General features: G+C 42.2%; 1 protein-coding gene across 1 annotated transcript in view; it reads left to right on the top strand.

Moving 5' to 3' along the window:
* The window catches only part of Utp20 (UTP20 small subunit processome component), a 100,201-nt gene extending 88,605 nt beyond the window's left edge, over positions 1–11,596 (top strand). The window contains exons 57-62 of the mRNA XM_069991163.1: positions 1,476–1,663; positions 2,925–2,996; positions 6,703–6,996; positions 8,221–8,347; positions 10,713–10,858; positions 11,109–11,596. Of these exons, the coding sequence (XP_069847264.1) occupies positions 1,476–1,663; positions 2,925–2,996; positions 6,703–6,996; positions 8,221–8,347; positions 10,713–10,858; positions 11,109–11,264 (983 nt within the window). The 3' untranslated portion in view covers positions 11,265–11,596. The remainder of the gene's footprint in view (positions 1–1,475; positions 1,664–2,924; positions 2,997–6,702; positions 6,997–8,220; positions 8,348–10,712; positions 10,859–11,108) is intronic.
* The last annotated feature ends 545 nt before the right edge of the window (positions 11,597–12,141 follow it).

A 12,141-nucleotide genomic window follows, 5' to 3' on the forward strand; every position in this document is an offset into this window, starting at 1 on the left:
AACAAACAAAAAAAAAGTCAGTGAGGAAAAATGTAAAAGATTCCATCAGATAGATCTTTCTGGGAAAAAAGGTGTATGATTTTATATGTATGTAAGAAAAGACATCAATTATGGGGTAATAGATGAGATGGAAACAATACCATTTGTCTTGTTTGCTGCGCAATTTTATTATATTCTTTTTCCCTCTGATCCCTTTCTCCATTCTTCCCTTTCCTCCTAACTTTATTAAGGTGTAATTGACAGACAAAAATACATATTTATTTGCCAGCAGCTGGAGGAGGCTCACGCCTGTAATCATAGCTACTCAGGAGGCTGAGATGTGAGGATTGCAGTTCAGAGCCAGCTTAGGCAGAAAAATCTATGAGACTCTCACCTCTTGTTAACCACCAGACAGCCAGAAGTAGAGCAGTGGCTCCAGTGGTAGAGCACTGGCTATGAAAAAAAGCACAGGAGCAGTGCTTATTAGGCCCTGAGCTCAAGCTCCAAGACTAGCACAAAATAAAAGCTAAAAATACTTTCCATAAACAACTTGATGTTTTAAAGATTTGTAAATGGTCAATATTTCCATCCAGTCTATTAAATAGGCACAGTGGGCCAGTAATATGACTCAACTGGTAAAGCTCCTGCCCAGCAAGACCTGAATACAGATCCCAATACAACCAAAACAAAAAATAGAGGTGTTGGGGGCAGGGAGGTTGCTGCTTAGTTAGTCCCATATAGACTCTTATAACCTTTTTGTTTTTGTTTATCATATTTTGAATTCCTGTGAAACTAGAGATTGAATTCAGGGCCTTGTCCATGTCAGGTGTGTACTCTACCACTGAAGTATATTCCCAACAAATATAGAACAACAATAAGAACATGTTTGTTGATAAATACAGTAATGTAGGCTGAAACTGAAATGACTTGATTGATCCATCCTCTTTGAGACACATTATAGGCTTTGCAGCTCTGCTTTCTACAAGTGGCTACATAGCCTAAGCCAAAGACTTTGGTCTTTTGGTCTAAATGGTGTATGAGATAATGTATATAAACGCCATTAGCTCTGTGCTTGGCAGGTAGAAAACCTTAAGAGAGAGTGTTCCAGGCAGCTATTTGGGCCTACCAATTTCAGTAATAGAAGCAAGCATGTATCTTTATATACTTGTCTCATTCACTCTGGAAGATGGAACATGGGTGCCTCTTCCTTGAATCTGAAACACCTTCATATAGGATGCCTATATGTTGTATGGAACTAGTTTGCATAGAGCCAGTGTTAACACCTACCTCTTTAGTATGCTTTAGAGATAGGGAGTTGGTTTTCTACTTGCTTCTTGATTTTCTCTTGTGTAGAGAAGCAGGACTATTCTGACCAGCTTTGATTCCCTGTCCCACACATGGTATAATAGATGCTCATTCTATGGCTAATTCAGATATGTTGGCCACCAGAGAACGAGGAATATGAGACATCCAAGAATGTATTTCCATTCCCCTAGGTCACGTGCACACCCACCTGAGACATCCTCACAGCTGGGTGTGGCTCACAGCAGCCCAGATTTTTGGACTACTCTTTGCGGCTTGCCAGCCTGAGGAGCTTATTCAGAAATGGAATACCAAAAAGAGAAAAAAGAAACTCTCAGACCCTGTAGCAGTCAGGTTTCTAACAGGTGATCTAGACCAAAAGGTAAGGTTTCTCTTAAAACCTTTCCTTCCTTCATGACCTGTAAGACGTCTTGCTGTGGTTGTTTGACTGTCCTGAGGCCAGCCCTTGGAGAAAACACTTTAAGTGACTACTTGCTACATGTGTGAACCAATATGGGAATGCTAACAACGGAAGAGAGGTCACCCTCAAGGCCAGGCTTTTTTTTTTGGGGGGGGGGGGAGTTCGGTCGTGGGGCCTGAACTCTGGGCCTGGGCGCTGTCCCTCAGCTCTTCAGCTCAAGGCTAGTGTTCTACCACTTGAGCCACAGCGCCATTTCCGGCTTTTTTTTTGCTTATGTGGTGCTGAGGAATCGAACCCAGGGCCTCAGGCATGCAAGGCAAACGCTCTACCACTGAGGTACCTTCCCAGCCCCAAGGCCAGACTTTTTAAAAGATAACTTCACCATCAGTTGAGCCAGACTTCTGATTTGTCTATATTTCATGTTAATGGTCCATTATGACATGAGTAGAAAATGTCAGGAAAGAAAAGAAAAAATACCCAAATGTTTCCAAGTGCTCTCTCCACTAATAGACTAAGGATTATTACCAACATCTCTGCAGAATGTGATAGAATTCCATTTCTTTATACTTGAAACACTTGGGGTGTTTCACAAGGGAACAGTTTCAGTTTCTGATCAAGAACTTTTTTTTTTTTTTTTTTTTTTTGGGTCCGGTTGTGGGGCCTGAAGTCTGGGCCTGGGCGCTGTCCCTCAGCTCTTCAGCTCAAGGCTAGTGTTCTACCACTTGAGCCACAGCGCCACTTCTGGCTTTTTTCTTTTTGCTTATGTGGTGCTGAGGAATCGAACCCAGGGCCTTGAGCATGCAAGGCGAGTGCGCTACTACTGAGCCACCTTCCCAGCCCCAAGAACTTTTTCTCTCCAAATCTATATAAGTAGTCATACAAAGCAAAATATAATCAGTCAAATTATGGTTAGTTACGGCTGGTTTTCATAAGTAATCAGAAACATCCTGTTATGGGGCTGGGAAGGTGGCTCAGTGGTAGAGTGCTTGCCTTGCATGCTCAAGGCCCTGGGTTCGATTCCTCAGCACCACGTAAGCAAAAAGAAAAAGCCGGAAGTGGCGCTTTGGCTCAAGTGGTAGAGCGCTAGCCTTGAGCTGAAGAGCTGAGGGACAGCGCCCAGGCCCAGAGTTCAGGCCCCACGACCGGACCCAAAAAAAAAAAAAAAAAAAAGAAACATCCTGTTATGTGAATTTCACCCTGCCAATGTCCCATTTCTTTTCAGATGAAAAGTATCTCTCTTGCCTCTTGCCACCAGTTGCATTCCAAATTCTTAGATCAGTCTCTTGGAGAACAGGTAAGAATTGTAGTCTTCCTAGTTTAGTAGAAGCAACCTACTATTCTTCAGCATTCCGAGGATAAGCTCACATTTGTTATTTGTTTAGTTTTTAGCCCATTTTTAGTTTGGTAAAATAAAGGCATATGCTTAAATGTAACTTTGGAGCTATGTTGGCAGATAGGCATTGGCTCTAATTTAAAGTTTTCAGTGGGAGGCTGCATTTTCAGCATTAACACAGCTACTTCACTGTAACAAAAGGCTTAAAGGGCATTGATTGGTCAGTTAATTATTCTTCTAATAAGATATAATTACCTTTTTCCCTTTATCTTAAGAAATCAGGAAAAACAATAATGTGTTCTGAGTATACTATGTTCTGAGAACTGTCCTTAATAACAGATAAGTCATTGCCTTGTTAAAAAAAGGTGTATTACGATGTTAGGCACTGGTGGCTCATGCCTGTAATCCTAACTACTCAGAAGGCTGAGATGTGAGGATTGTGGTTCAAAACCAGCCTGGGGAGGAAAGTCCATGAGACTCTTTATCTCCAATTAGCCAGAAAACTGGAAGTGATACTATGGCCCAAAGTGGTAGAGCACTCGCCTTGAGTGAAAGAACTCAGAGACAGCACTCAGTCCCTGAGTTCAAACCCCATAACTGACAAAAGAAAAGAAAGGTAGTGCTGGGAAGGTGGCTCAGTGGTAGAGTGTTTGCCTTGCATACATGAGGCCCTGGGTTTGCTTCCTCAGCACCACATAAGCAGAAAAGGCCAGAAGTGGTAGAGCCTTGAGCTGAAGAGCTCAGAGACAGTGCCCAGGCCCCACAACCAACTTAAAAAAAAAAAAATAGAAAAGAAAGGTATATTATGTATTTCCAGATTACAACATGTAAATAGAGATAACTGTTTAAAGTAAGCTGTAAACTAATTTGCTTTTGAGTGGCCCTTTTACTTTTTTTTCCCCCTTTTGATAGAGAAATGAGACTAAAAACTAATGGGCAAACACCACTTGGCCCTTGGCCATCCCATGGCCCTTTATCATGTCCCTCTGTGAATTTTATTAGACTGGATAGAGCAATATAGACTGCCAGAGACTAGAAACCAGGTCAATATCTCCACCTAAAGAATATTGTCATGTCATAAGCACTGACCTTTCTGTCACATTTTGTAATTTAGAGCCTGCCCCCATTTTATGATAGGATCAAGGAAGGAATGGATAGGCATTCAGTGCAGAGCAGTGTGGGACAAAGAAATCCTGCTAGGGTAGACAATGGAGTATGTTTCACATAGTTATCAGTTTAATGGACAGTTAAGGTGACCAAGAGAGATTTATAGTGTAAAAGAGGGATTTTAGTTGCATATCTTAGGGTAAATTAACACTGTGAAGTGGCTACCACAGGAACAGAAAGCCTTCACACCCAGGCTGTATTCAAAGGTCAAGTTTGAGAAGGTATTGGCACTAACTCCTAATGGCTAAGCCAGGTATAGAGAAGGTGAAGTTCTGAGCAGAACAGCCAGGATAGTGAATGAACCCAAGCCATCTTGTTTTTCTCCCTCATGTTACTAGGTTGAAATCTATCAGAGATTTAATAGAATTCACAGAGATAGGGATTCATGAATGGGTCCATTACTATAAGACCAATAACTAACTGGAATAGATGGGACTTGAGGGAGATGCTCAGTTGGCCTTGAACTTAGCCATGAATTCTAAAGATCTCTGAATCCTGATACACCATTCACTTTGTACTTGGGTGAATCAATTAATAAATCTAATACTTCATTTTCTCTCCTTGTAACAGAACCCAACAGGGATCGTGCTCTCTTTTTTTTTTTTTTTTTTTTTTTTTTGGCAAGTCCTCGGGCTTGAACTCAGGGTCTGGGCTCTATCCCTGAGCCTCTCTGTACTCAAGGCTAGTGCTCTACCACTTACACCACAGCAGCATTTCTGGCTTTTTTTTTTTGTCAGTCATGGGACTTGAATTCTTTTTTTTTTTTTTTTTTTTTTTGGTCCGATTGTGGGGCCTGAACTCTGGGTCTGGGCGCTGTCCCTCAGCTCTTCAGCTCAAGGCTAGCGCTCTAACACTTGAGCCACAGCGCCACTTTCGGCTTTTTTCCTTTTTGCTTATGTGGTGCTGAGGAATTGAACCCAGGGCCTCATGCATGCAAGGCAAGCGCTCTACCACTTAGCCACCTTCCCAGCCCATGGGGCTTGAATTCTGGGCCTGAGCACCGTCCCTGAGCTCTTCAGCTTAAGGCAAGTGCTCTACCACTTGAGCCACAGCACCTTTTCCAGTTTTCTGATGGTTAATTGGAGGTAAGAGTCTCACAGACTTTCCTGTCTGGCCTGGCTTTGAAACAAATCCCCTCATCTCAGCCTCCTGAGTAGCTAGGATTATAGGCATGAGCCACTGGTGCCCGGTTAACTTCTGGCTTTTTCTGTGTATGTGGTACTGAGGAATTGAACTCAGGGCTTCATGCATGCTAGTCAAGACAGATCTTTTAAAGTTGAATTAACATACTGTATATGAAACAATCAAGTAGCTAGGTGCTGGTGGCTCACACCTGTAATCTTAGCTACCCAGGAGGCTGAGATCTGAGGATCATGATTCAAAGCTAGCCAGGGCAAGAAAATCCATGAGACTCTTAAGCCCAATAAACTAGAAAAAAGGCTAGAAGTTGTGATGTGGCTCAAGTGATAGAGCACTACTTTTGATACAAAGAGGCTCAAGGACAGCACCCAGGCCCTGAGTTCCAGCCCCACGACCAGCAAAATAAATAAATAAATAAATAAATAGAACAACCAAACAATGTTCAATTAATATATCTCTCCATAAAATGGTTGAAAGAGGGGCTAGGAAGGTGACTCAGTGGTAGAGTGCTTACCTTGCATGCGTGAGGCCCTGGGTTCGATTCCTCAGCACCACATAAGCAGAAAAAGCCAGAAGTGGTGCTATGGCTCAAATGGTAGAGTGCTAGCCTTGAGCTGAAAAGCTGAGGGACAGCACCCAGGCCCCAGGACCAGCAAAAAAAAAAAAGGAAAATGATTGAAAGAATTTAATGAAGATAGAGGTGAAAGTTTTCTTTCAATATGTACGTAGGTGGGGCTGGGAAGATGGCTCAGTGGTAGAGTGCTTGCCTTGCATGCACAAGGCCCCCTGGGTTCGATTCCTCAGCACCACATAAGCAGGAAAAAAAAAAAAGTATGTAGTTGGCCAGTCACCAGTGCTTACATCTGTTATACTAGCTACTCAGGAAGCTGAAATCTGAGGATCATGGTTTGAAGCCAGCCTGGGCAGGAAAGTCTGTGAGACCTATATTTCCAATTAATCGCCAAAAAGCTAGAAGTGGAGTTTTGAGTCAAGTAGTAGAGTGCTAGCCCTAAGCAGAAAAAGCTCAAATACAGTGCCCAGGAGCCAAGTTCAAGCTCCAGGACATCAACAACAACATCAAAAGGTAGTTGTTCCATTAGGACATTTTCATTTATCCTGTGTGACCTTGCAAGGTGGAACTAGGCCAGTAGGTTCCATGAAAATGGATTTGGACATATTATGTGGAAGAACATAAGAATTGTCCAACATGTAGCCTTCATTGATTTAATAGTGCAATACCCAACTGTTTGCTTGTATTTTCCAGTTGTCAGATGCCTATTGTAGCTTACGCTCTAGAGAGCCATGCTTGTTTCAGAATCTTAATTCTTTTTTTATCTCCCCCCACACATCTTTCTTAAAGGTTGTGAAAAATTTGTTATTTGTAGCAAAAGTTGTATATTTACTAGAACCACATTCTGAAGATAAGCAAAGTGAAATAAAAGATTTGGTACAACACGAAGCTTTAGGAGACTCTGTGTCCAGGGATGCATTAGAAGAAAATGAGACCCATGGGAATGGAAAGGCAGAGCCTGACAGACAAAGGGAAGAGGAGAAGGAAGAGCCCGGCAAACCAGCCACTCTTCTGTGGCTGATCCAGAAGTTGTCTCGGATGGCAAAACTGGAAGCTGCTTATTCACCTAGAAACCTCCTAAAGGTGGGACAGGATGGATATAAGTGGCCTTTTCGTTTAAAGAAATTTAATATATAGGCTGGGAAGGTGGCTCAATGGTAGAGCAGTTGCCTTGCATGCATGAGGCCCTGGGTTCAACTCCTCGGCACCACATAAGCAAAAAAGAAAAAAGCCGAAGTGGCATTGTGGCTCAAGTGGTAGAGCGCTAGCCTTGAGCTGAAGAGCTGAGGGACAGCGCCCAGGCCCAGAGTTCAGGCCCCATAACCAGACCGCCCCCCCCCCAAAGAAATTTAATATTATTATTGGTCCTCTCAAATCCCTAGGAACCTCACATGTTGAACCTAAACCCCCAACAATCTGTCCCAGTATAGAACCTTGTCTTTTATTATTATTATTGTTAGTTATTATTTGTTATTATAGAGATGATATATAGAGGGATTACAATGACATGAGTCAGGAAATGAGTACATTTCCTTTCATACAGTGCCTTTGTTCCCTCATTCTCTCCCAGTCCTTCTTTCCCATCTCCACCCATGAGTTGTATGGTTCACTTTCATCAGTGTCCAGTGAGCTCCACTGCTGCCCTTTTCACCCTATTTCCCTTATGCCCTTCCTCCCATGCTTAAATACATCATATATAAGGTAAAGAAGACAGAACCATCAAAAACTAAAAACTTTAAAAAAAAAAAGATGTCTGTTGTTTCCATATCTTGGAGTTGGTTTCAGTATGTATGTATATTATTTTATATAAATATGAACACCTGTTTCTCTCCTAAAAGCATCCTCTTTAGGTCGCACTGTATGAATATCTAGAATCCTATGTAATTTACCATATCCCAGTGATCTAAATTTCTGCATATCAAGAGAATATGTGCCATTTGTCTCTTTGGGCTTGGCTTAGCTCACTTAAAATAATTTGTTCTGGTTTGATCCATTTCCCTGCAAATGACATTATTTTATTCTAATAGCTGTGTAAAATTCCATTGTGTATAGGTACCCAAATGTTTGATCCACTTATCTATTGTGGGGCATCTGAGTGTTTCCATATCTTGGTTATTGTGAATAGTGTGGCAATGAACATGGATGTGCAGGTGTCTATTGTTTCCTGGCTCATGATATTCACAGTAGATGCCTAGAAGTGGCTGGGCTGGGTTGTAGGGAAGGTAGAACCTTATCTTCTAAATTAATACTGCAAGTTCTTATGACTGAAAAAGAATCATTTCCAGTAAAAATGACCTTTGTTTATAGAGAACATGCATCTTCAAGTTCCTTGGGGCTGTTGCAGTGGATCTTGGGGTGGACAGGGTAAAGCCGTATCTCCCAGTGATCATCTCGCCTCTGTATCGAGAACTGAACAGCACCTATTCAGATCAAGGTAATGGTCACCACCTTCTGTCTTCCTACATACCAGGGGTTCTAACTTCTCTCCTAGTTGCCTCCTTCCTTTTGGTCTTCAGTCCATACAGAGTTTAAGGATGAAATCTTATGAAGACAGTTTAGTTGCACATAAGCCAGCATGTTTGTACTAATTTTATTTTCTTCTTTCTTTTTGTTGGTCATAGTGTACTGTCCCTGAACATTTTCGCTCAAGGCTAGAACTCTACTACTTGAGCCACAGTGCCATTTCCAGTTTTCTGCTGGTTAATTGAAAATAAGAGTCTCACGGACTTTCCAGCCCAAGCTGGCTTCAAACTGCAATCCTTAGATCTCAGCCTCCTGAGTAGCTAGGATTACAGGGATGAGCTACCAGTACCCAGTTTACATTTGTACTATATTTGATGACTTTCTTCTATATGCTTTCATAGAGAGTGAATGTTTCTTTCCTAAAAGTGGTGCCTTAGTCCTAAGCATTGATTATGCAAAGAAAACTGATTTGGTATATTGTTCAACCTTATGGGTTTGAAGTGTAGTGGTATATGTATGTAATTCTAGCCCTCAGGAAATTGAAGCAAGAGTTCAAGGCTGCATAGGGGGAGTCCTGTCTTCAAAAAAATGAATAAAGCCAGGCACCGTGGCTCAGACCTATAATCCTAGCTACTCCGGAGTCAGATCTGAGGATTGCAACTCAAAGCCAGCCTGGGCAAGAAATTCTGTGAGACTCTTATCTCCAATAAGCCACCAGAAAACCAGAAGTGTCCCTGTGGCTGAAGTGGTTGAACTCTAGCCTTGAGCTGGAGTTCAGGAACAGCACTCAGGCCCAGAATTCAAGCCCCACTACTGACCAAAAAAAAAGTAAACTTCATCTTGCTATGAACTACATAATAAGCAATAAAATATTCTTATATTCTCTTCTTAGGAATTGCAGGGTAAACTGAGTACTAGTGACTCAAACTTGTAATCCTAGCTGCTGAGAAGGCTAAGATCTGAGGATTACAGTTGGAAGCCATCCAGGGCAGAAAAGTCCATGAGCCTTTTCTAATTAGTCACCAAAAGCTATGGCTCAAGTGGTAGAGGTAGCCTTGAGCACAAAGGGTCTCAAGGGCAGCACCCGCCCTGAGTTCAAGAAAAACTGATGTAAACCAGGCACCAGTGGCTCACACCTATAATCCTAGCTACTCAGGAGGCTGAGATCTGAGGATCATGGTTCAAAGCCAGCGCGGGCAGTAAAGTCCAATTCTGTGAGACTCTTATCTCCAATAAACCACCAGAAATCCGGAAGCGTGGCTCAAGTGGTAGAGTGCTCGCTTTGAGCTGAAGAGCTGAGGGCCAGGGCCCAGGCCCAGATTTCAAGCCCCACAACCAACAACAACAAAAAAGAAAAAACAGAAGTTTAAAAGTAGCTAGATACAACACTGCAGTGTGAAGTCAGCTAAGGGTTACTTAGTAAAACTGTCTCCAAAAGGAAAGGTTTAAAAAATAGGCAAATGAAGCAGATTTATTTATTTATTTTGCCAGTCCTGGGGCTTGAACTCAGGGCTTGGGCACTGTCTCTGAGCTGCTTTTGCTCAAGGCTAGCACTCTACCACTTTGAGCCACAGTGCTACTTTCTGCTTTTTCTGTGGTACTGAGGAATGGATCCCAGGGCTTCATGCATGCTAGTAAGCAAGCACTCTACCACTAAGCCACATTCCCAGCCCAGGAGATTTTTCAGTTCTACAACTTGGGGCAAAATTTCCACACTCCAGTCTTAAGGGTAGAAAAGCCTTGGTGACGTTTGAGGCTGCTGAGAGCCAGGATCAGGGTTGCTTTTGAGTCAGCCAACATTTACTAAATACCTAAGATCTGCAGGCATTAGGGCTTTACTAGTGGGAAAGGATTGGTGTTTCCAATCAACACATACCCTGAACTATGAAAATGCAGAAATCTAAGTTATTTAGCTTTTCATTTGCTTCTTAGTCTCTAATCCCCAGAAAAGGTTTCTGTGGACAGAGCTAAGCTTCTGTGAGCCACAGATTAGAGAGAAGCTAGAGAAGCACTCTTACATCTCCCTACATCTGCACAAACCTGAGCAGGTTTATAAAGGTAGGGTCAAACATTGTCATGTTCTTGAATTTGCTTTAATGTCTTCGGGGCCAGGTTCTACTGAGAAGTAGGCCTCATAATCTCTGATTTCCTGTTGCATCCTGGCTGAGGTGGCAGTTGGTGTTTGGTATCAGCACTTGTGCTTGTCTTCCCTTGTCTGAAGCACAGAGGCCAGTTCGGGATTGGTGTTTAAATGCTGTTGCTGGAGTTCAAGTGTTCTGTGCTGTTCACTTGGGTGTCACATGCCTGAGTCTAATCACTACTCTGTGTGTCACTAGATCCTATGCTGAAGAACCTTTCCCAGGAAATTATAGAATTACTCAAAAAGCTGGTTGGGCTTGAGAGCTTCTCATTAGCCTTTGCCTCAGTACAGAAACAGGCTAATCAGAAGAAGGCACTCCGGAAAAAGAGGAAGGCTCTAGAGGTGAGTTGTTTTAGAATATGGCTTATTTCACTTAATGTGACATAACCGAAACATTTTTAGCCGAGGGTATACACTCGTGTGTGTTACATCGAGGGGGGCAAGAGGTTTTGGGAGGTAGAGACTCATATCTGGGGCTCAGTATTTTCATTAGTGAGCATATTATTAAATTTTAAAAGTAAATAATATGGCACTTTTTCTGCATTTGATTTGGATTGGCTTAAAACGTTCTAATTTCTGTTCTTTCTTCAAGTTTGTAACTAATCCTGATATTGCTGCCAAGAAAAAATTGAAGAAACATAAAAATAAAAGTGAAGCAAAGAAGAGGAAAATAGAGTTCCTGCGTCCAGGATATAAGGCCAAGAGACAAAAGACTCACAGCCTGAAAGATTTAGCCATAGTGGAGTAAGAACTCCCTATGCTATGTGCGTAATTCAGTCTACAAAGTGTGAACTGTTTGGTACATTCTCCACTATCACAGATTTAAGTTTATTTAAGATAAACTATGTGGGACTGGGAAGGTGACTCAGTGGTAAGAGTGCTTGCCTTGCATGCATGAGGCACTGAGTTCAATTCCTCAGCACCACAGAAGCAGAAAAAGCCAGAAGTGCGCCCAGGCCAGGAGTTCAAGCCCCATGACCGACAAAAAAAAAAAAAAAAAAAGATAAACTGTGGCCTTGAATGTATATTATATAGCTTAATGTAATCATGCTATTTTTTTAATTAAAATGTTTAATACTACTGTATATCTTCATTGTCTAATAGCAAGAAAAATGTAGATATTAAGAATACAAATAGGGGCTAGGAAGGTGGCTCAGTGGTAGAGTGCTTGCCTTGCATGCATGAGGCCCTGGGTTCGATTCCTCAGCACCACATAAGCAAAAAGAAAAAAAGCCGGAAGTGGCGCTGTGGCTCAAGTGGTAGTGCGCTAGCCTTGAGCTGAAGAGCTGAGGGACAGCGCAGAGGCCCAGAGTTCAGGCCCCATGACTGGACCAAAAAAAAAAAAAAAAAGTGACCAGAGAAACTGGCATTGCACAAAAACAGCATAAACAGTCCCCTTAAAATTAACAATGAGATGCCAATGGCTTTACCAGTTCTTAAGGAGTTATATACTAGTAAGTGTACTCACTGCCTGAAACCTCTCCCCACAACTCCCTAAGTACTACCCTGGCTGGCTGAGTCCCTATACCTTTTCATCTCCCATAGCACAAATTAAAGGAATTACACCAGGGAAGTTGTCTCCTGCACCAAATATTCTGAATTACTCCTTTAAATAAGTAAACACC

The sequence above is a fragment of the Dipodomys merriami genome, unplaced genomic scaffold (assembly GCF_024711535.1).
Source record: "Dipodomys merriami isolate MVZ:Mamm:240054 unplaced genomic scaffold, mDipMer1.0.p SCAF_10, whole genome shotgun sequence".
NCBI lineage: Eukaryota > Metazoa > Chordata > Mammalia > Rodentia > Heteromyidae > Dipodomys > Dipodomys merriami.